Raw genomic sequence first — 25313 nt, 5'->3', positions numbered from 1 at the left:
TTAAACTGCACTGAGCTCTAATGAAAGGTCACCAAAAAAAGAAGCAGACTCCAAAAGTCACGTGATGTCATCTCCTTTATGTCACGAGCCTTTCTTTAAATGGTTCAGCCACAGAGAAGAGCAAACATCTGACTTGATGTCCCCTCTCTGTCATTATTCTGACTGTGAAACCTCAGGGATTACTTCTGTTACAACCAACACCAGGTCACACTGAAGCTCCCAGACACTCAACAGTGGCTTTCATGCCAAAGGGTCTATCCTCCAACCACAAACAAACAAATACAAGTAATACCACATCACTTAAAAAGGTATTCTGTGATAAATGTACTATTTGTACAAATCAGTGCTGGAAAAAGTACTATATGGCTTTTTAAAAAGTCCATTAACGTCTTTGTAATTTTCTTTATATAATTTATTTATTTATTTATTATTATTATTATTATTATTATTGTTATTATTATTATTATTATTATTATTGTTATTATTATTATTATTATTATTATTGTTATTATTGTTGTTGTTGTTTTTTCTTTCTTTTTTTCCTTTGACCTAATTTATTTATTTATACTTTTTATTATTTTATTTTATTGCATGTGTTCGGTGTTTGGGATAAGTGGGGAAAAAAGGGGGTACATACTGCTATCATGCTCCTTCTTGATTGTGTTACCCCGTGAAAATTCAATTCATATATTTACAAAAAGAAAGAAACTCCATTTATTGTAAAAGTCCTGACTTGAAAATGTTATTTAAGTAGAAGTACATAAGTATTTACAGCAAACAGTACTTGTTAAATACATTTAGGTGAGTACAAAAGTATATTATTTGCTTTTCTTACATGTATTGGAGTAGAAGTACATGTTGCATACAATGGAAATACTCAAGTTAAGTGCAAATATGTGAAAATAGTTCTTAAAAACAATACTTTAGTACTATTTGTATGTTACATTCCACCACTGGTACACAGTGTCTTTCAGCAGCTGATAATAAGTCAATGCCTTCCTATTGTTCCTGTTCACTTTTAATACAAAAAGTCAGATTCTTGCACATATTGGACTTTATTTATTAGCATGTTTTCAAGTGCCATTACACACATGTTGCTGTAGACGTCCTAGCTTGAAACAGTTCATACCCAACCCTCTGTGGTGTTCCTGCAGGTGGACGTCACCGCTGCTCAGAAAAGGCTTCACGAAGAAGTTGGAGCTGACAGATGTGTACAAGGCTCCTTCGTTTGATCTGGCAGACAACCTCTCGGAGAGACTCGAACGGTTTGTGCACTTTAAGTCTTGTTTTTGACTTGTTTACATCACAGCTGGTTGGAGGCAATTTCCAAGTCAGTTTTGTTCCAAGGCTTCAGGTATCAGTCTCTGCTTTAGTAAAGGTAAGATGTCTTGTATTCTGTTAGCTATCAAGACAGTTGTTTGTCAGTTTAAAGAAAGAAAAGTGAATGCAACTTTAGATAAAGGCTGTCTTTTACTGTTGAGGTTGTAACTCTATATCAGGTTGATCCGGGTGTTAGCATCTCATGGTTTCCTGATAAAGTGCTAATAGGATTTTTCCAATTGATTTTGGAGAAATAAGCTCTGTGGCTGAGAAAACCCATTTAAGAGGAGATAATCTCCAGAGATAAACACCACTTTGATGACTTTTTGAAGCATTATTGAAATGGCTTGAAGTAAAAAGTGAACTCAAAAACGGTCACATGACTTCACATAACCACAGCTAAGCTTAAGGTGGCTGATGTTTGCCGTTTAGCCTTCTCATTCAGTCACTTGTTAGCAACCGCTGTCCAAGAGTGAGGTTTTGACTGCTGTATTTGGTGTCGTAGAACAAAACTCAATGACTTAGAGCGGAAGTTTCCAGAAGTGCTAAAATGCTGACTCATGTCCAGGTTTAAAGACTCATTCCTGCACTACTGTGTGGATATTTGGACTCTGACATGTCCATGATGGTTTGAGAAAATGTTTAAAGCAAAGAGTTTCCTTGAAAATGCAGTTTGTTACTAAGATGATCCTCCTAAATAACCTATTTTTACGTGTTAAACAACCATTTATGCGTTTGTTTTGGCACTTTCACATTGACTGCTAGCATAACTCAAACAATGTCCTGTCTTGTCATACTTCTGCATCTTTAGTGAAGTAGCACACAAGTCATTACATTTTAAAGCATCAATGGTAAGCATCAGAAAAAATGCCCGTTTGCACCAAAGGCAGAACATAAAACCAAATGCAAAGCAGCAACAAGTCAGTTCATTCTGTAGACCCCTCATCCCATGTTGACAGGTAATCGCAGAAAAGCACATGGGTAACTAATAACATCAACCAGGGCTCGGTTCAATTGAAGTAGCCATGGCTGCAAAGAAGCATGCACATTATCAAGGCACTCCGATGTGGAAGTAGTCGTCGTTAATGCTATAATCCACACATGCCTTTCCTGCTGTCTACATTAACATGTGTCCTTTGAAAGCGCTGTCATGCTACCAATCGTCTGTCAACATATGGTGAAAAACTCCCAGCTAACTTCAAGGCAATTTTGAGAGCTGGTTCTGATGCATTCTGGGAAACTACGGTGGTTTAAAGGTTAAAAATGCTATGAAATTCTCTAGATTTATGTAGCTATTCACTACAGTACACCCATAAACACACATGCAGGTACTCTTCACACTGGCTTTTCCATGACATGAGGTTGAATCTTTTATGGCGGATGATTTCTGCAGAAACCTGGCTGTGTGCACGCTTGATGTTTTTCATACGTGATGTGTTTACAGTAGCCATCCTGCCCTCAGAGTCAAGTAAAAATGTGGGCTGGCATTTAAATGGGGCTTGACACAAACCAAACCTGTGTGTGCCAAACAAACACCCCGGCAGCAGATGATTGACAAGGTTAACTCTTCTCTCACTTTCGATTAGTTTTTGACCTCCTTGGGTTCTTCTTACTCTCTTATTCTGTTTCCTCAAATTAAATTAACCTTGTTTTTGCTTCATTCTCTCGTCTCTGTGACGGCCGGTCTGTATTATATCAGCCACCTCAATTAGCCACTCCTTTCCCTCTCAATGAATCATTTTACTTTAAGTAGCGTCTAATTATTAAAATCAGGTGTATTTCGGGGTTTAGAATGATATTTTTAAAGCCTTGTCATGACCAAGACTTAAACTGAAGTGTGTCATTTAATGGATCTATTAAACACAAGTAAATGTAATTTATTAGCTTGTTTTATTCCCTTTTTGTGTCTCTCTCTTTGCTTCAAATGCTTCGTTTAAAAAAAATGTTCATCACGTTTTTGCTTTTTCTACTTTTGAGCCCCTTCTTCTTTACTGGTCTTAAATCACTGAGCAAACGTACATATTTCTCACAAGTAGAAACAGTGACATCCCCTAATACAGACATTGACTATAGGTGAATGAGACATGTATAAATGATAATGCATAATCTATCTTCATTTATACGCTACAAACCACGGAACAAAACCAAACTGCACCTCTTTGATTAATTTGTATGTATTTTAAAAGAAAGGAAATGTAAATCCTCCTGCGTCTCCTGCCTAACAACCGCAGCCGTGTCCCACGCTGGCCTCGCCTCTCGGTTACCCGGGGCCCCCCGTCACGATGAATGGTGCCAACAAGCCGGTTAATGTAAATGGATGTTAAAAAGTCGACCTTTAGAAGAGGGCCCGGTGCCCGCCGGGTGATGAATGAGAGGCGGTGGGTGATTTTGCTTTCACTATTCCGATCAGGCAAACAGTGAAGGCTTCTGGGAATGTGAACTTTAGCTTCCATTAAAACATGCTGTGTACCGTCAGCCCTCCATCACACCCTCGGTTCACTTCAGTCCAGTGAGTTTTCGAGCATGCTGAGGACTTTATTATACTAAAAAAAGATGTCATTGTTCACGTTAAGAGCTAGAAAGTGAAGAACAGATTACCCTATGAATATAAGTGCAATTTCAGATGTTTAAATTGAATTAAATGTAGGAATTTACGGTGAATACGATATGTAGTGAAAGCCTACATTGCCTTTATCCAATACTGGCATAGAAAGTGTTTCCCAAATAAAGTTGTAAATATATATTTTTAAAAAATAAAGCAATAATTGTATTTGTCTTTTAAATACAAAAAAGGTGTTCTTGGGCGATACCCCTCCCGATAGCATGTCCAATGGTGCGTAGAAGTCTCTGAAAGTTGGATTTCACTTTGAATGGCAGCCTTTGCTTCTGTATGAATTAGATTAGATTCAACTTTATTGTCATTGCACAAGTACTAGGACAACGAAATGCGGTCTCTGCATTTGACCCATCCTAGTGTTAGGAGCAGTGGGCTGCCATTATGTACGGCGCCCGGGGAGCAGTGTAGGTAACCAGTGTCTTGCTCAGGGACACCACGGTGGCACTTGGTCTTTCGGGGACTTGAACTGGTGACCTTCCAGTTCCCAGGCCAAGCCCCTATGGACTTCGCCACCACCCGCCCCGAATGGGTGTGGATGGGTTAATGATGGCTTGTATGAGTAAAAAAAAGCACTTTTAGGGTTACAAAAACTGGAAAAACTCCATATACATGCAGTCTTTTTATCATTTGCTGCTACTAGCTTCTCGTTTTTGTGATGAATCACATGATTTATTCATGTCTTTGTGTTTGTTTCCAAATGACTCTCCCATTGAAGTCCTTACAATGTCAGAATATATGAATAAATGCACTCGGGCAGTATTGGCTGAAGAGTTAGTCATCCTCAAATGGAAAGTCGGTGATTCGATCCTCAGCCTATGCATTCAACGTGTGAATTGTGTGGTCGGGGTAAGGTGAACCATGGCCAACTGTGTGTAAATGTGTGTGTGAAAGTTGGTTTTCACCTTGTATGGCAGCCTTTGCCTCTGTTTGGATGGGTTCATGCTGAGTTTAAGGGTTACAAAAACTGGAAAAGATCTGTATAAATGCAGTCTATTAACAAAATACTACTATTAGCCTCTCCTTTTGAAATGAAATCCCCAGAAAAAGTCAAGAAAGGCATTATTTGTGTGTTTCTGTGGTTGTTCCAAACAATTCTCCTATCCAAAGAATTCCAACAACATAGGAACAGATGAATGAATGCACTGTGCTAGATATTCGTCCCCATGCAGTCAACATGTCAACGTGTCTTTTGGGCAGCTAACACCATATTGCTCCCGATGGCATTGTGTGTTAATGTTGGTTTCACCTTGTCTGTTTGAATGGGTGTGAATGCTGAGCTGTATATGTAAAAGACTGGAAAAGCACCATTACCCACTACAAGCTTCTGAATTTGTGACCGAATCTCCAGCCGAAGCCAAGAAAGAACAGCTGATTTGTTGCAGAAAGTAATGTGTTTATCTTTTTGTGTTGTTTCCAAATGGCTTTCCCATTGAAGGCCAACAACGTGAGCACGGATGAATACATGCACTGCTGCTTCTAGCTCATTGTTTTGTGACTGAATCTCCAGCCAAAGTCAAGAAAGGACAGCTGGTCTGTTTCCAGAGTCGTAGTAAGGACAAACAGAAGTGTTGTTCTCCCGGCCGCTCTGCTGTTTAACTGTGTTGTAACTCCTCCTGCAGAGAATGGGACAGAGAGGTGGCTTCAGCCAAGAACAAGCCCAGGCTGATGAGAGCGCTGGCCCGATGCTTCATCGGACCCTTCGCCTTCTTCGGCATCCTCCTCTACCTCGGGGTGAGTCTGGAGGAAGCCCGTCTGATGTGCTTTGTGACATTTTGACTTTTTGAGTTTGTAATTATATATTAAGGGGAGCCAGGCGGGTGTCTTTGAGGACATTTCAGATGCAGTCAGTCACACCGAACGACTCAAACATGACAGCTGTGATCATTTATTGCACCACAGGTCAATGGATCTAAGAAAAAACCCAAAATATTCCCCAAAATAACAAAGTTCCAATAGTTAAAAACAATAAAGTTACAAAAAAAATCAAACCCAGAAATTCAGGTCATTTTACTGAAAAGAAACAAGGTTGATAAAGTCCTCTGCTCAGATAAAAAAAACTGGAAAAAATGAAGAGATCACTTTTTAATATTATTGCAAAAATTGGGTTTTTTGAAAGTTGCACATTTTTTGATTAAAATAAAAATAACAAAACATGATATATTATTTAATAGAATATAAATTACAACAATTAAATATAATTTGTTGATAAACTTTAGAAGTTAAAGTGAGAATATAAAAAATAAAAAAGATTTATCAGAATTATTTAAATGAGTAATTAGTCACAGGTGCACTACTGAGGGGCCTGTCTTCGAGGATAAGGTGGATTTTAAAAAGTATACGGTACGGTAGTTTAGTGGATTTACAGTAGGATAAAGATGTCAACACAAGAAGTAAAAGAAAAAAGGTCCAATTAAATCAATTATAATAGTGAAAACATTTTTAAATACACATAAATCTAAATACAGTATCAGGACATCGTGTGTGTGTGTGTGTGTGTGTGTGTGTGTGTGTGAGAGAGGTCTCCTGTAGAGCCAGAGTGCGACGATGACACACACTTGATCTGAAGCATGTCTCACCTCGGTGTCGCAGACCCTCTCTCTCTGAGCGGAGTGACGGGACGGGATGGGGGGGGGGGGGGGGGGCGGGTGACGGCCGCCATCGGTCAGTCAGGGCCTGTTGGTTTAGGGGTTGTCATGACAACGAGAATGCCTGTTAGATGTTAAAGAGGCTGAGCAGGGGGGGGGGGGGGGGGGGAAACAGAAACGCACCAGGGGGGAGTTTTCTCAGCGGCTCTGGTTTATTGAAAAGTACTTTAGATATTTAATGTGATCTGAGTTATGTTTGGGTTTGCATGTGAAGCTGGGGCATCTTGTATTTGTCATATCAGTTAGGCTGATGGCACGGATGGAAATGGAGATTCCCGTAATCCATGTTGTGATTTTGATAGGAGGTTAACTCATAGTGCAGCCCCACTGGAGGAGTTGACACCAGAAAGCTGACGTAGGAGCATAAAATGTAACAATCGATAACAATCGATAACCATCTTCCCTTTTTGCCCCTCGGCTCGGTGCAGGAGGCTTCCAAGACAGTGCAGCCTCAGCTCCTGGGTCGCATCATCGCCTCCTTCGACCCTTTCCACGCCCCGGAGCGGAGCCAGGGATACTTCCTGGCGCTCGGGCTCTGCCTCCTCTTCACCGCCCGCTTCCTCCTGCTGCAACCCGCCATCTTCGGCCTGCACCACCTGGGCATGCAGATCCGCATTGCTCTTTTTAGTCTCATATACAAGAAGGTAAGGGGGATGACGACGAGGCGTATCTAGAATGGTTGTTTGTCTGTGCGTTTAGAATCTCAAAATGATCTTCAGAAGTTGAGCTCATTTCCAAATGCACAAACATGCTCTTTTTATTTATCTTGAGACTATAACGTACGTTTTTTTGCCTCAGAAACGTTGTGGGGTTTAGCCGGTGTGACTGTAATCCTTTTCTCTGATTACACATGAATCAGACGGTCGCTACATTACGTCTCTCCTGTAACAAACAGTTCCTGGAACAGCCCAGCTGATAAGATAGTTAAACATTGAGCTTTTGTCAGCTTTTATCTTTGTTATTGTTTTTTTAATATCGGACACATATGCCGAATGCTTCCTCCTTGCTCAGCGTGCATGACTAAATCTCCAAGAAAGCTCGCTGGTGTTCCCGGCTTCCTACCCTTTGTGCTTCATACTGACTCCTGACCTTTGACCCTTTCAGACGCTGAAGCTGTCGAGCCGAGTGTTGGATAAGATCAGCACGGGTCAGCTGGTCAGTCTGATGTCGGCTCACCTCAACAAGCTGGATGAGGTGAGTGAACAAAAACAATTAGTTATGTTTGATATGAACTCGAGCCGCCTTACTCTACTTTTGGGCTCTCCCCTTTCCTGTAGTGTGTTTCTGTGCATGTAAATGGTCTGCAGAGGCTGAAATCCCAAAGTTCCCTCCAGAGAACGCCTCCTCTGGAGTCCTTTGTTTACTTCCACAACATAGTGACATCACTATGGAACACTAATGCATCTATTGGCTAGCGCTCCAATACATTTTACGTGATAGGCTAAGGGGCGGGACATCTCTAGAGGTTGACCATGAGTTTTTTGAACATTAAAGCATGGAGATATGTCCCAGGAGAGACACTAAATACAAATATGAACCTGAATGTGTCCTCTTTAATGTCAATTTGGACGCTACAAATCCAAATGTAAGGTACCTTTCAAAAAGTGAGGATCTCACTGTGTAGTAAAGTATCTTTAATCTCAACTTCAACCTTTTTAATGAACGCTTTTAAGACAATCCAAGCGTTAAATGTGAATATATTATATTACTATCGCAAAACTGGGTTTCTTGGCAGTTGCTCATTTTCTGAATGAAATAAATTAAAAATAAAATACATTAAGTATAATTCAATTTGTTTATAATGTAAAAAAAGTAAAAATATAAAATCAAATATATAGAAAATATGTGTCTGAACCTAAGAAATGTATATAATAAAACAGGATGAAGATATTTATGTTAGCACAAGAATTCAAAGTTTAGTAAGGTCAATTAATTAAATACAATTTGTTTATAAACCTTAGAAGTTAAAGTGGTAATATAAAATCAAATCAATATATTTATCGAAACACAAGAAATCAAATAATTGGAAAAGTTCTGATACTCCAACATGAATATATGAAAATACGAGGCAATGCAAAGTAAGGCTACATACAGTTAATGTGGGATGGGGATAACCCTTTCCTTTTAGGTACTTCAAATCGACTTAATTGACCTGAAGTCCCTCAGAGAAACAGTGCAGTAGTTTTCCGCTCAGAGCTGCCCCGGGGACATGTTTTCGTTTGAGACACGTTGAGGGAGAATAAGACTGACAGTTCACACCCTCACTCACTCCACTGAATCCAGTTTACTACCCAACACACAGCCAAGTGTTCTTCATACTGAGGGGCAATCACAGGACAATAGATGGGGAACAATACACACATGTATACAAGCACAACACACAGATAGGTGTGTGCTCAGAGAGAGAGGGGTTTCTGCCACTCTGAATCCAAAGTGAAAAACTGATTATGCAAGATAGCATAAGGGCAGGGTGTTTACGTGTGTGTGTGTGTGTGTGTGTGTGTGTGTGTGTGTGTGTGTGTGTGTGTGTGTGTGTGTGTGTGTGTGTGTGTGTGTGTGTGTGTGTGTGTGTGTGTGTGTGTGTGGGGATTGAACTCAGGCTTGCCTTTGGTCTCACGGAGGCGTTGAATGTGGAAACACTCTGCAACCCGCTTTGAGACAATTATCACCCGGGCTTGGATGTGACTTGGCCAATGCCCCACTCTCCCTTTATAATGACCGGTGGGGGTTACCTATAGTAGTGTGTGTGTGTGTGTGTGTGTGTGTGTGTGTGTGTGTGTGTGTGTGTGTGTGTGTGTGTGTGTGTGTGTGTGTGTGTGTGTGTGTGTGTGTGTGTGTGTGTGTGTGTGTGTGTGTGTGTGTGTGTGTGTGTGTGTGTGTGTGTGTGTGCGTTTGTGTGTGTGTGAGTTGATTCCCTTGCAGGTGAGTGTATGAAAGGGAGCTTATAGAGGGGGAGAGCTTCTCTCCTTACACCTCGATGAGGTTAGTGAGCACCGTGTTGACTGGAGGAAAGTGGATTCCTGAAAAACTGAAAAATGCCCTTCTCTTGTTTTGTGCTTACACGCTTTTTGTTGTGTTTTGGGTTCAGTTGTTATAATCACTCATTTAAATGCTTTGCAAGTCCTCCATGCACAATGTTTACCAGACAGGGATTTTATCTACCAAAAAACAACTGCAAAAATCCTGCACCCTGACCGTGTCAATGTAGATGAAGGTGCATCTCAATCTCTGAAAAGCCACTGTGCCAGATTCCTGGAGATGTGTGGTCTTTTTCAGTAGGATCAGGTTCAAATATTTGCCAAATTTAAAGTAAAACTGGCCGAGAAGACAGTATGTTTTTAAAGGGTTGCACATACATCTTTTAGCTCCGGTGTCTGACAGGTGCAAACGCGCTCAAGAGACCTCCATCACGAGAAAACGGGCTGCAGCTTCAACAACGATGCAAATAAAAAGACTCAAATGTGCAAAAACACATGCAAATGAAGAAGCATCGTATCCGACTTCACCACACATGCAGCATTTAGAAAACAATCAACATCCTGACGAAACACGCAGGTTTACTGAAAGTGCTGCAAACACAAAGCGATGCAAGAAGCTCAAAACACAACGGAGACCAGGGGACGCTAAAAAGTGACGCACACAGCTGGGACCGTTCAGGGATTATAAAGTTGGCTAAATGTTAATATTATGGGCTAATTTGAACAATGATCGCATGATTCCTGAACAGCAAAGCTACTCACACATCACATGCAGGCTCATTTGAAAAAACATCGATGGATAGAGAATGCCTGAATGTGTTTAAATGATAATGAATCCACCGCTCTTTAAGTCTGAATAGTGAGACTGAAACACAGACAAGTTTCACAGCCTAGTTTTCCTCAAATCTGACCTTCTTGTGGTCAAGAGCATGAAGACATTTCCTAGCTGTGAAGTGTCAAGTAGGCCAACCAAGGAGATGACATCGCCCCGTTTCCCTCCACAATACTATCACATTCATTTCCAATTATTTCAAGTGTAAATATGTTCTGGTTTCTTTAGCTTCAGGACTGGTCTCCACAGGGTATTTTATAAACCACATATCTACTCCAATAATCGAGAAAATATTCAACAGATTTATAAAAAATGCTAATCGGTTGCAGCTGAAATGAAAAACATTTTTGTACATTTCAAAGCTCAAAATCTGGACATAAAAAGCCATTGGGGGGAAATAAAGAAACTACACCGCTGTCACATGACCTCAACGTTCCTCCAGCCTCCAACTCGACGTTTAATGTCCCCGACAGAAACCACTGTAGCCTCATTTAGCCGCTTATTAGCAACCATAAAAGCATAAAAGCTAATAGGGTATTTTCCGTCCTGTGTCATGTCGCAGAACATTCATGTATATTTCTGAGGCTTGTTTTTACCGAAGACCCTTTTCCAGGAATTTAACCAAAAACCTCGGCTTCGAGACAATGCAGAAGAATGCTAACTCATATCCGGGTTGTAGGATTCCTGCAGAACTATCTTGCTCCTTTTTAATAAAATTCATGTTCCAGTTACCCCATGCACACTCATGTTGTCTCTCCCTGTGTGTGTGTGTGTGTGTGTGTGTGTGTGTGTGTGTGTGTGTGTGTGTGTGTGTGTGTGTGTGTGTGTGTGTGTGTGTGTGTGTGTGTGTGTGTGTGTGTGTGTGTGTTGCAGAGCCTGGGTCTGGCCCACTTTGTGTGGATCACCCCCCTGCAGTGCATCCTGTGTGTGGGTCTGCTGTGGGAGCTGATCGATGTGAACGGCTTCTGCGCGCTGGCCGCTCTCACTCTGCTCGGCATCATCCAGGCCTGGCTCTCCCAGAAGATGGGACCGCACCGGTGAGGGAGCGCGCGCAAACACACACACACACACACACACACACACACACACACACACACACACACACACACACACACACACACACACACACACACACACACACACACACACACACAGACATTGTCTCACAGCTGTACTTCCTTTAAAATATCCAGTACATATTTAAATGTTTTCCTCCTGTTAGCAACTATTTCAGTTTTGATCTAAGAAGGTTTTACCTTCATATTCAGCACATTTGTTTTTCAAATACCAATGCCACCAATGCATATACTATAATAAACAATTTAATGTTTTCCATATTTATCCTTTTAAATCTTTTATTAGATATTTTAATTTAACTTCTTGTGCTTGTATTTACATTTCTTTATTTTACTAGACGCTTTATTGGACATTTAACCAATAATGTCTTAATTTTGTCCTTTAACTTCCTGTGTTTATACATTAAGAAAATGATTATAATTTATTGTATTTTATCATTTGTTGTAAATCCTTACTTCTTCATAAATATTTCTATCCTATTTTTATTTCGTTATAAAATGGATCAGCTGCAACAAAACCCAATTTCCCACGAGATCAATAATATTCTACTTCTGATATGCATGTTTATACTCACCTGTCTGCATGCATTGTGTTTATTAGTCCTACCTGTATGCCTCTGGCTGCTCATGAATTTCTGCTGTGAGTTGTGGATGTTAAACTGTGCTGTGAACAGGGCGGAGCGAGGAGTACTGATCAGCCGCCGCCTGGCTCTCACCTCGGAGATCGTGGAGAACATCCACTCTGTGAAGGCTTACGGCTGGGAGGAGGTGATGGAGACCATCATCAAGAACATCCGGCAGTAAGACTTCAACAACAACAACAACAACAAAAATAACAACAGCATCACAAAACAAACATCTTCCACAGCTGTTTCATATTCGTTAATTATCAATCATCAAGTAGTTGCTCCATTTTAAAATGAAGAAAGATAATAATTAATCAAAATATTTATACCAACAATAGAAGTTAAAGTAAAGATGTAAAAACGGTATTAGAATTATTCATATAAAATCAGAAATACAAGAAAATTGTTGAATAAATTCTTAAATGAAATATAATACAAAAATATTTACTTTTAAAATATGAAGTTAAAGGAATAATGTGCAATAACAATATTTAAATAAAAATAATTAAGTAAAATATATTTTTACATATTCTGTATATTCCATACACTGCAATTTGGATATTTCTCTAGTCCATAATATGATAACTATGATATTTTTATCAATAATGCAGCCTTATACTGTTTATGTGTTGATGATACAGATATATATTTAATGAATGTAACTTAAAAGGAAAAAGAAACAAGAGAAAGAGAGTCTAAACTGAAAAGGCTTGCTAGAAATTGAATCAGCCTATGCTATAATACACCAGCAGAACCTCACTTTAGCCCCGACTTGCAGTCAGATCCAGAACCAGGGCCGATCAATAAACGTAGAGGACAGAGTTTTGATGTCATGGTGCAGAAGCATGTTTGGTCACTATCAGAGCTAACACGGAGCCACCAGGACTTCACATGGACCTGATAAAAGCATCATAAAAAAGTGACACGCTGTTAACTCACACGCCTCATCCTAAAGCTGGTGGTTCTCTGAAAGCATCTGACATTCACTGGAAGTGAGAAGCGTGTGCGATGTGGCTGAAATCCAACATTTTATATCAATAGCAATGTTATATTTTAATATAAATGACAATTAGAATACTTTATATATCCCCAGGGAGATTAGGTTCTCCATTTTTGAGTAGAATATGTATATAAACATGAAAAGTAAAACTGTGCAATAAAAGATAGAATAAAATATAATGAAAATATTAAGAAGTTACATTTATTGCAATAAAAACTAAAGTAAAATAGAATCAAATACAGTATATTCAGGACCATAAGAAGTTGCATTAAAAATGTGCAAGAATACATAATATTTAATTTAAATATTTCAATAAATCTAAGAAGAAGAATGAAAAATGTGTAATAAAATATAATATATATATTTTTAAATATTAAGGCAAGCATACGAAGTTACATTTATTGCAATACAAAACATTAGTAAAATACAGTATTTGCATAGGCATAAGAAGTTCATTAGAAATGTGCAATAAAAACATAATACATCATTAAAATATTTAAGTAAATACAAGAATGTAAAGTAAAATTATGCAAAAAACAATCAAATAAAATACAAATATTTGAATAAACATAAGAATTTAAAGGAAACAAAAAATGATCAAATAAAATAATGTGCAATATAAAATAAATTGGACTTTTTAAATCTAGAAGTATAATTGAAACTGTGCCAAAAAATGTTAAAAAATGAAAATAGTATAAAAATGTCAATTTGAAAATAAGAATTTAAAGTAAAACCATTTCTCATTGTACAATAAATAACCCAAATATACAAAAATGTGTATATTACAATATTTGCTGTGGCTTATCAGTATTAATAAAGAGCCTCATGACAGCAGTGAAGCTTTATTGGAATTCATTGATTAAAAATGATCCTAATTTCGTCCCTTTCCCTCTCCAGGGACGAGATCACGCTGACAAGGAAGATCGGGTCCCTGCGTTACTTCTACAGCGCCTCCTACTTCTTCTCCGCCATCCTGGTCATCGTGTCAGCCGTCGTGCCGCACGCGCTCAGTAGAGGCATCATCCTGCGCCGCATCTTCACCACGGCCTCCTACTGCATGGTGCTGAGGATGACCCTGACCCGCCAGCTGCCGGGGTCCATCCAGATGTGGTACGACACGCTGGCACTGGTCAAGAAGATCGAGGTGGGTCCAGAGAAAACAGGGGGGGAGGGAGTAGACGTGCAGGGGGAATGTCATTACATATAGTATATATATATTTATAATACTGATGTTACTCTCTAGGAATTCCTGATGAAGGAGGAATACCGAGCGATTGAGTACAACCTCACCACCACCGAGCTGGAACTGGTCAACGTGTCGGCCTCCTGGGACGAGGTTTGTTCGTCTATTTCTGTCAATTCTCAACGTGGTACTTGGATAAAATGACACTCACTGAACTACTTCACTTAGATCTGTAAAGTAAAGGACAACTCCCACTCCATAAGTGTACTCCAGACTGCAGAACAGCTATTATCCTCCTGAACTCATCCTCCAAACTGTTCCAAAAAATAGCTCATTATATATTCAGCAAAAAAGGACTATTACTTAATTTTCTTACCACAAATGAATGTCCTCGAACCAAACATGTATTAATCATATATCCCTTTTGCTTCTCAAACCAATAATAAAAACAATACTTTCCTCTTCCCAGGTAATAACCAGGTAAAACACAAAGCTGTTTGATAAATTAAACCAGTTAAACCAACAGAAGTCAATAGAACAAGAATAAAAAAGTAAAATAAGAACAAACAGAATTCCATTAAATGCATAATTGAAATGTAGGTCTTGAGCTGGCTCGTTAAAGTATGATAGTGCTTGTCTTCAACAATTGGCAAAACAAAATGACTTAAAGTTAAGCAGTATATTCTGGAAACACTTGCAGCCAATCAAAGATTATTAAGATTATTCTCTCAAAAAAACTGAAAAGAAAATAAGAGCTGCTTGGAATTTTAGATCTAATTAGATTTCGAAATCTTTTCGATTGTATATATATTGACATATTTCAGCTAATAAGCTACAAGAGATGTAGAAAAATACATACTAGTCCACCTGAGATATGTGTGTTTACCGTATAAGTTTAAAGCCAAAAAATAGGACCATGAAGTGGACTTTCAAATGTCAAAATCAGAAATCCAGTATCAGTTCAAATGTTGCACCTTTGCTGTAATAATCAGAATCAGAATATATTTCTATAATAAATACATATATATATTAAAGCCAAAAAGAAGAATTAGGCTACAACATTTACAAAATACACAACCTGTTAGAGGTATAGCAGCCAGGTAAATATTGCAGTTATTGAAGGCATATGTATGTCTATATATATTGCACATCATTGGTATTGCATATAAGAGAGAATCTAAGTCTCCCACAATCTGAACGCCCTCCAGGTGCAATAGTTGACTCCTCACCTTCCCTGGGACTGGGCAGTATAATCTTATCTACAGTATGGACAGAGGCAGTAAAGTGCGTCCATCAGGTTTGATTCATTGACCACCGGACACCGTGAGAAAAGCACACTGAGTTTTTTTCTCCGTCACTTTGCATAATTAATGACCCCGGTGTCGTCACCACACTCTGCCTCTGCTGGGAACGCTCTGAGATCCACCGTTGTGTTTCCCTCGCTAATTCCCCGATTCTCCTCTCGCCTTCTCCTCTTCCTGGAATGTGCCATTCTCCCATGAATGGGGGGGGGTGTTGTCTTTCTTTACTGCTGACAGCATGTACGTCAGCTCCTTACAATGAGAATCGTAACGGGCACCGACTTAAACAAACCAGCAGCGGGTCGCGGCGTTAGAGGAACGCTGACCCATAAAAAGGTGGTGGGGGTCAATGATTAAACCCACGAGTCGAGCAGAGTCCCCCCTTTTTTCCTAACATTGATGTGTCACCCGTTAATCTGTGCAGAGGCGCTGACGGATGAGGAGAGATCGGGCCTTTGTGAGGCTTCTCCTGTCTGTGGAGAATCTCCTGTTTCTCCCTGCAGTTTGATTCTGAGAGACACAATCAGTCAGCACTGAAGCAGAAAAACACAAATATCGTACATGCCAGTTCTTCTTCTTCTTCTTCTTGTTCTTCTTCTTCTTCTTCTTCTTCTTCTTCTTCTTCTTCTTCTTGTTCTTCTTCTTCTTCTTCTTCTTCTTCTTCTTCTTCTTCTCTTCTTCTCCTTCTTCTATATTGGAGAATGAAGGAGCTGTAGGAGATGATGGGAGCTTTGTTTGTGTATCTTTTTTAGAGAGCAGATTCAATGTGTTTTAGGATAGTATAGGAAGTGTCTGATTTAGAGCTGCCTTAATTACAACTACAACTCACTGATTAGTCGATCCAAAAAAAGATAACCAGCATATTCTATTAATCATTGAAGTCATTTATCATGCACACACGGTGGAAAATGCTCTTTATAGCCTCTTGCTTTATCTGTATTGTATCATGTTAAAGTGAACATATTGGGGTTTTAACTGACAAAACAAGACATTTAAAGACATTACTTAGACTTTGAGAAACTTGGATAGACATTTATAACGATTTAATGACTTTTTATGGACTAAATGACGAATACCATTCAATGCGTTAACCAAGACTCTGATTGTGAACTCTTCTGTAGGGTATTGGCGAGCTGTTTGAGAAGATCAAGCAGGAGAACAAAGCGAATGGACACCTGAACGGAGACGCCGGCCTCTTCTTCACCAACCTCTACATCACACCTGTCCTGAAGAACATCAGCCTGTACCTGGAGAAAGGAAAGATGCTAGCAGTGGCTGGATCCACGGGCTCCGGGAAGGTAGCTCAGAGAAAACGTCTCAGTGTTTATAGAGACTACACATTTTTGTGTCATGCAGTGGTGACGTGAAGTCATGTGACCGTGCTGTAGTTCCTTTATAGCCCAACATTAGCCGCCTTTAGCTTAGCGGTGGAGACGTGAAGTCATGTGACCGTGCTGTAGTTCCTTTATAGCCCAACATTAGCCGCCTTTAGCTTAGCGGTGGTGACGTGAAGTCATGTGACCGTGCTGTAGTTCCTTTATAGCCCAACATTAGCCGCCTTTAGCTTAGCGGTGGTGAGGTGAAGTCATGTGACCGTGCTGTAGTTCCTTTAAAGCCCAACATTAGCCGCCTTTAGCTTAGCGGTGGTGACGTGAAGTCATGTGACCGTGCTGTAGTTCCTTTATAGCCCAACATTAGCCTCCTTTAGCTTAGCGGTGGTGAGGTGAAGTCATGTGACCGTGCTGTAGTTCCTTTATAGCCCAACATTAGCCGCCTTTAGCTTAGCGTTGGTGACGTGAAGTCATGTGACCGTGCTGTAGTTCCTTTATAGCCCAACATTAGCCGCCTTTAGCTTAGCGGTGGTGCCGTGAAGTCATGTGACCGTGCTGTAGTTCCTTTATAGCCCAACATTAGCCTTCTTTAGCTTAGCGTTGGTGACGTGAAGTCATGTGACCGTGCTGTAGTTCCTTTTTAGCCCAACATTAGCCGCCTTTAGCTTAGCGTTGGTGACGTGAAGTCATGTGACCGTGCTGTAGTTCCTTTATAGCCCAACATTAGCCGCCTTTAGCTTAGCGGTGGTGCCGTGAAGTCATGTGACCGTGCTGTAGTTCCTTTATAGACCAACATTAGCCTTCTTTAGCTTAGCGTTGGTGACGTGAAGTCATGTGACCGTGCTGTAGTTCCTTTATAGCCCAACATTAGCCGCCTTTAGCTTAGCGGTGGTGACGGGAAGTCATGTGACCATGCTGTAGTTCCTTTATAGCCCAACATTAGCCTCCTTTAGCTTAGCGGTGGTGACGTGAAGTCATGTGACCGTGCTGTAGTTCCTTTATAGCCCAACATTAGCCGCCTTTAGCTTAGCATTGGTGACGGGAAGTCATGTGACCATGCTGTAGTTCCTTTATAGCCTAATGTTAGCTTTTTATTTTGGCACAGAGTTTATTTTCTGGAAAAATCCCATTGCTTTTTTCAAGGGAACCAGGGAGATGCTAACTCCCGGGTTGGCTTAAAGACATCTTTGAACATTTGAATACTTTTGAACAAAAATGTTGTCAGTAGATGTGACCGCTGCAAAAATGCTACTGCATACCTTGCTTATAGGTTCTCATTCGGTCTGAAATTGAAGGACCCCTGGGCTTTTATTTTTGGAACCTTATCAAAAAGTCTAGATATTAAAGCCCTTAATCCTGTTGGCCTAGAGTTACTTCTTAAAGGGAAAACAATGGAAAAAACACTGCTTTTGTCATTGTAATTGTAGCATTTCATGATCTGTCCTTTAACGAAAAGACATTATAGAACGAATATAGTATAATAAAATGTGGCCGTGCATTCCCTGCTTCCTGCAGAGCTCCCTGCTGATGCTGATCCTGGGGGAGCTGGTGCCGTCGGAGGGTAAAATTCGACACAGCGGTCGCGTCTCCTTCTCGCCTCAGACTTCCTGGATCATGCCGGGGACGATCCGCGACAACATCCTGTTCGGCCTGACCTACGACGAGTACCGCTACACCTCCGTCATCAAGGCCTGCCAGCTGGAAGAGGTACTTTCAATATATCATAGTATTCCTTCTCCTTTTACATCATATGTTATGCAGATTTAGGAGGTGTGATGAACCATGGTGGATGTTTTCTTTGCATGCACACTACAAAGATTATCTGCATATCACCCGACAACATCACACAAATAAACTCCGTCATAGCAAGAGGATTTTAAGAGTTTCGTTTTACTGCAGCCTGTCAATGTTTTCAGCCAGTCAATTTTCTCAAACGTTTCAATCCTTCATGGGTCTGATGCTCTCTGTTTGGTCTTCATTTTTCTGGCTCAGGTAGTTTCAGGTTTCCCCCCCCCGTCCACATTTACACCCTTTATGTCCCTCACGCACACACACACACACACACACACACACACACACACACACACACACACACACACACACACACACACACACACACACACACACACACACACACACTCTCTCGCTCTCATAAGCCTCAGTGTTGAGTGACGGGCCCCTCAGTAGAATAATGTCTCCTCTGTTGCCATGGAAATCTCACGTTGTGTCTCTGGGATGGAATATGAGACGTTTTGAACACGCAGCAGAAAACACCAGCTCTCTCGGCTCGTGTCAAATATGTTTTACCTTGTTGGTCAGGAATATATGACTCAGATGTTGTATATATTAAGATCCTAGAGATTTAATATATTTTAACATCAATTTTGAACCATCCATTTCTAACATTATTGATTATTATCCAACTATTTTCTGGATTAATCAATGAGTCATATGGTTTTGAAAATGTCAAAAAATAGTGAAAATAATCTAACTTTTAAAAATCTCAGGGGGTAAATCCCCCAAAATATTCAGTTTTATATGAAATAATACACAGAAAAGCAGGAAACCTCATATTTCTAAAGCTAATGACAGCAATTTCCTGCCATTTTTAAATAAAATATTACTTTTACCAATATTTAATACATTTGTTTACTGACGAACAACTTTTAGATAAATCAAATTATAATCGCAGCTTTATTTTTCTAATTCTTATACTGCTTATACTTTTTCATAATTAGATAAATTGCGTTCAATGTGTAAACAAACCCAAAAACTACGTATTATAACGTACATTTCTACAGATAAATACTAAATTAAAACGTTTGTTTTGATGTCCTTTGTGATACAAAGTGGGTATTAAAAGGAATAAAAATACAGTTCATTACAACTTACACAGGACCAGTTGCATGTATCCAAACTACCAGAAACTTGTTAAAATAATCCATAATCTCATTTTTAAAACTAATGCAAACAAGCACACTGATGTGAAGTGTTTGTTGACAAATCGGTGACATTTTTTAGAGTTTTGTTGATATTTTAAATACACTGTGTTGTTCTTATTTACACTCAAATCAATAAAGCAGAGGGTTGGAGCAGGATGGTGTTTACTACCACGGCCCTTCTCCTGCAGCTCAGCGTCTCAGTGTTTCTCTCAAAAACAAAACATGTTGTCACTGCAAACAAAGCTGGCATGCAACAACCGCGCCTCGATGTACTGTAAAATGTATTTGTATATCTCTAATTATCTAAATCAAATATTCTCAAATAAAATAAAATATCTAACATATTTATTTCATAGTTTTATATAAGATGAATAGTATTTAGATTTGACTTTAAAATAAAACAGAAAATAAACCAAAACATTTTTGGGGAGAAAATCTGCATTTTTACGTCACGTAATATAAAAATAAAAAGTGGAAAATTCCCTGAAAGTTCTCTCCAGATAGATGATGCGTTTAGGGGTCTTGTTTAGGGGTCTTGTGCAGCAGACAGACGATGCGTTTAGGGGTCTTGTGCAGCAGACAGACGATGCGTTTAGGGGTCTTTGGCAGCAGACAGATGTGGCGTTTAGGGGTCTTATGCAGCAGACAGCAGAGGCATTTAGGGGTCTTGTGCAGCAGACAGATGATGCCTTTAGGGGTCTTGGGCAGAATACAGACGATGTGTTTAGGGGTCTTGTTTAGGGGTCTTGTGCAGCAGACGGACGATGCGTTTAGGGGTCTTGGGCAGAATACAGACGATGTGTTTAGGGTTCTTGGTTAGGGGTCTTGTGCAGCAGACAGACGATGCGTTTAGGGGTCTTGTGCAGCAGACAGCAGATGCGTTCAGGGGTCTTGGGCAGAATACAGACGATGCGTTTAGGGGTCTTGGTTAGGGGTCTTGTGCAGCAGACAGACGATGCGTTTAGGGGTCTTGTGCAGCAGACAGCAGATGCGTTCAGGGGTCTTGGGCAGAATACAGACGATGCGTTTAGGGGTCTTGTTTAGGGGTCTTGTGCAGCAGACAGACGATGCGTTTAGGGGTCTTGTGCAGCAGCCAGCAGATGCGTTCAGGGGTCTTGTTTAGGGGTCTTGTGCAGCAGACAGACGATGCGTTTAGGGGTCTTGTTTAGGAGTCTTGTGCAGCAGACAGAGGATGCGTTTAGGGGTCTTGTTTAGGGGTCTTGTGCAGCAGACAGACGATGCGTTTAGGGGTCTTGTGCAGCAGACAGCAGATGCGTTTAGGGGTCTTGTTTAGGGGTCTTGTGCAGCAGACAGACGATGCGTTTAGGGGTCTTGTTTAGGGGTCTTGTGCAGCAGACAGACGATGCGTTTAGGGGTCTTGTTTAGGGGTCTTGTGCAGCAGACAGTCGATGCCTTTGGGGGTCTTGTGCAGTATACAGACGATGCATTTAGGGGTCTTGTGCAGCAGACAGATGATGCCTTTAGGGGTCTTGTGACTGTTATCCCTCCCATTGTTGCCCCTTCAGCAGCAGACAGTCTGCGGTGGGTGGTCCCCCCCCTCTGTAAACTCCTCTCCAGCCTTTTTGTTCACACTGAGACACACAACACGTGTTTTTACTGTGCTGCCTTATTTTACAAGCCGTTAAACACCCTGTTAACTTGATCCCCTACGCGCTGCCGTCAGGACGGCGGAAGCTGTCGTTAAAAAGGTAGGTTTGTTTTAACGATGATAAACCTGTGCTGTCACTTCATCCTTACTGGTGTGGGGGTCTAGTTTCACCACCAGGGAACGCACCGTATGTGTTGGCTTGTGACATCCTTCATGTGTTCGTCTCACCTGTGCTGTGTGCTTTATGTTGTGATGGACAATCAAACTCTGATCAGATGAACATTAGTGACTTTAATCAGCAGGTCAAAGTTATTGAAAGGACTGCGGCTTATCTTTCTGACATGCACAGTACTAAGTATTGTGCCAGCTGTAATTTAATGGTGTTTTATTTGGCAGAAGGTTTACATATTTCTTCCCACGGTCAACTTTTATATGTTCATACTTTTAGTTCTGTTTTATTTTCTACTTTGAGATGTTTATGTTTATTTCTGATTATGTGCAATACTTGTTTTACATGCTGCTGCAACAAAAATATTTCCCAATTTGGGATCAATAAAGTATATCCTATCTTAAGATACAATTTTCCCCCAAAATGTGCAAACTTGAAAAAATACACAGCAAGTTATTGGGAATAAGTAAATCAATTACATAATAAATAATCAATTATGACCTTTAAATTATTTTGAAGGACTTGAAACAGATTTTTTTTTAAAGAATAAATATATATATTTTATGGATGGTTTTTAATTCAGTTGAGAAAAATACTTGCAAATTTGTACTTAATAAGTTAGTAATACAGACCACAGCTTGGCACACTAGCAGGGCGTTTCACACCCTGTTGATTCATATTTAGGGATTACAAGTGAAGACTTCTGCAGTGCAAAGGGGTTAAATTTAAAAACCTTCATCACCACTTGGCCTTGCATGTTTGTGTTTGACCCGCTGACCTCTTTTATTTCCTTTCCAGGACTTTGCCTTGCTGCCGGAGAAAGACAAGACGCTCCTGGTGGAAGGAGGGGTGACGCTCAGCGGGGGGCAAAGGGCTCGTCTGGGCCTGGCCAGGTACTTACCTATTTTACATTACATGTCATGATATTAAACCATGAGGATAGAGGAGGAGCAGGAACCCTGCAGGTCGTCACTGCTAACCTAAAGGCGGCTAATGTTGGGCTATAAAGGAACTACAGCACGGTCACATGACTTCACGTCACCACCGCTAAGCTAAAGGCGGCTAATGTTGGGCTATAAAGGAACTACAGCACGGTCACATGACTTCACGTCACCACTGCTAAGCTAAAGGCGGCTAATGTTGGGCTATAAAGGAACTACAGCACGGTCACATGACTTCACCTCACACCGCTAAGCTAAAGGCAGCTAATGTTGGGCTATAAAGGAACTACAGCACGGTCACATGACTTCACCTCACCACTGCTAAGCTAAAGGTGGCTAATGTTGGGCTATAAAGGAACTACAGCACGGTCACATGACTTCACGTCACTACCGCTAAGCTAAAGGCGGCTAATGTTAGGCTATAAAGGAACTACAGCACGGTCACATGACTTCACGTCACTACCGCTAAGCTAAAGGCGGCTAATGTTGGGCTATAAAGGAACTACAGCACGGTCACATGACTTCACCTCACCACTGCTAAGCTAAAGGAGGCTAATGTTGGGCTATAAGGGAACTACAGCACACATGACTTCACGTCACCACCGCTAAGCTAAAGGAGGCTAATGTTGGGCTATAAGGGAACTACAGCACGGTCACATGACTTCACGTCACCACCGCTAAACTAAAGGAGGCTAATGTTGGCCGTGATGGCTTAGTCGTCTCATTTAGACACTTATTTGCATCAAACCTTTTGAAGTACTGGATTGTGTTTCAATTGATTATTTTTGCATCCCTCAGTGCAGACAGCATGCGCTACTTAGTCATAATTACAGCCATTTCTTTCCCCAACCATTGTTGGCTTGCAATGAATAAAAATAGAACGTGATGAAGGATTTTGATTTAGTCATACCCCTTATAGGCGAAAAGATAAATATAGCAAGCAGTGGGATCTGTCAGTGGCTTTTTTCAAAGAGTGAATCAATTTGTTTACTAGAATCTGTGGTATTGATCAAAAAGAGAGCTCCTCATGGATGGAACAGTCGTATTTTTTTCCTTTCAAAAACCCACACACGTCACTTCTGCACCTCTATTAACGTCAGAGGTCTGCTTAGCAATAAACATATCATTTATATCATTACTAGTACTTCCAGGGTAAGAGGCTCCCTTCCTGGTAAGCCAATAAAAACATCCACTACACAACATTTACAAGTGTGGAGGATTTAATGTCTCTGGCGATGTTTCAGGTTATGTTCCCATCGGCGTGAAGAATGGAGCCTCTGTTGTAAATAATCAGAATCTGCTGGAGCTGATAACCATCATCTGTCAGTCTTATCTGTCTGTCTGCACTAAATGTTGTGTTTTATGGTGTCTGGTTTCAACTACGACGGCTTTTATTACTACATTAAATCAGACTCTCTCATATCTCCATGCATTCTTTATTGTTTGATAAGGGTCCTGCATGCATCAGTCTGCAGCTTCTCACACACAGGAACCGGCTTCCTCATTTACACCAATTTGATGTAGAGTTTTCCCAGTGGTGGATAAAGCACTGTGATCCATTACTTAAAGAAGCCCTGTTATGCTTTTAGGGTTGTCCCTTTCCTGTAGTCAAAGTCAAAGTCCACTTTATTGTCAAAGTTTCCACCTGTGTTATACATACAGAAAATTGAAATACCGTTTCTGGCAGTCCCACCGTGCGAATATAAAAGAACATATAACATAAAAAGATAAGGGTGGGTAAAAAGGTAATATATACATATGTTCGACACCATCAACACAGTTTGACGGTAGTGAAAGTAGTTCTTCAGTGCAAAAAAGACTTTGTACAAAGTACATTTTCAGTAGCAGCGGAGAATAGAAAGTGAGTGGTGCTGGATGAGGGACGGGTGTGTGAGGGAGGGGGATTCATGTCCTGGTACATTTCCATTGAGGCTGTGGGGAAAGGTAGGTGGGACGGAGGGCAGAGAGGTCAGGGGAGAGATGGGAGCGGGGGTAGAGGGAGATGAGAGAGGGGGAGAGAGAGGGAGGGACAGAGAGAGGGGGAGCGAGAGGATTGAGGGAGGGAGAGAGGTAGGGAGGGAGGGAGGAGAGAGAGACAGAGGATTGAGGGAGGGACGGAGGATAGAGTGACAGGAGAGAGGGAGGGAGGGAGAGAGTTCAGCATCCTGACCGCCTGGTGGAAGAAGCTGTTCCTCAGCCTGGTGGAGCTCGAGCGGAGGCTGAAGAGGCTGTTGGAGGGGTGGGTGGGGTCCCCCGCAATGCCGAGTGCTTTGCGGGAGAGTAGGGTGCTGTAGATGTCCTGTAGTGTAGGGAGTGAGACCCCGATGATCCTCTGGGCAGAGTGTATGGTTTTAGTGCATGTCAATGATCTGCAAAGGCAAAAATGTCCCCCTCCCTGCATCAAAACGCTTCCATTTGACTCCTTTGTTTACTTCTGTTACATAGTGACTTCACATTGCACTTGATAGACTAAGGGGGACATCTCTAAGCAGTTGACCAATCACAACAGAGCCGGCCAGATAACCAATCAGAGCAGACTGGGCTCTGGTTTCAGACAGAGGGGGAAAAGAGGAGCTGCAGCACAGGCAGTATGAGAAAAATAAAGAGCTTTTTGAACATTAAAGCAGGGAGACAGTAGAGGAGAGGCAAGAAATACTAATATGAACCTGAAATTGAGCATAACAGCGCCTCTTTAAGTCCAGTTCTCGAGTAAATTTACATTAATTAACTTTTTTCTTGTGTT

At 40.8% G+C, this 25313-nt stretch overlaps 1 protein-coding gene across 1 annotated transcript in view; it reads left to right on the top strand.

Annotated features, from left to right (window-relative positions):
* Positions 1-25313, top strand: part of cftr (CF transmembrane conductance regulator) — a 42993-nt gene that overhangs the window by 894 nt on the left and 16786 nt on the right. The window contains exons 2-12 of the mRNA XM_063908276.1: positions 1155-1265; positions 5557-5668; positions 7011-7226; positions 7687-7776; positions 11266-11429; positions 12143-12268; positions 13992-14238; positions 14338-14430; positions 16700-16876; positions 18425-18616; positions 22428-22522. Coding sequence (XP_063764346.1) covers positions 1155-1265; positions 5557-5668; positions 7011-7226; positions 7687-7776; positions 11266-11429; positions 12143-12268; positions 13992-14238; positions 14338-14430; positions 16700-16876; positions 18425-18616; positions 22428-22522 — 1623 coding nt within the window. The remainder of the gene's footprint in view (positions 1-1154; positions 1266-5556; positions 5669-7010; positions 7227-7686; positions 7777-11265; positions 11430-12142; positions 12269-13991; positions 14239-14337; positions 14431-16699; positions 16877-18424; positions 18617-22427; positions 22523-25313) is intronic.

Source organism: Eleginops maclovinus, chromosome 2 (assembly GCF_036324505.1).
Source record: "Eleginops maclovinus isolate JMC-PN-2008 ecotype Puerto Natales chromosome 2, JC_Emac_rtc_rv5, whole genome shotgun sequence".
NCBI classification, from domain to species: Eukaryota; Metazoa; Chordata; class Actinopteri; order Perciformes; family Eleginopidae; genus Eleginops; species Eleginops maclovinus.
This window is presented reverse-complemented; position numbering and strand designations above follow the sequence as displayed.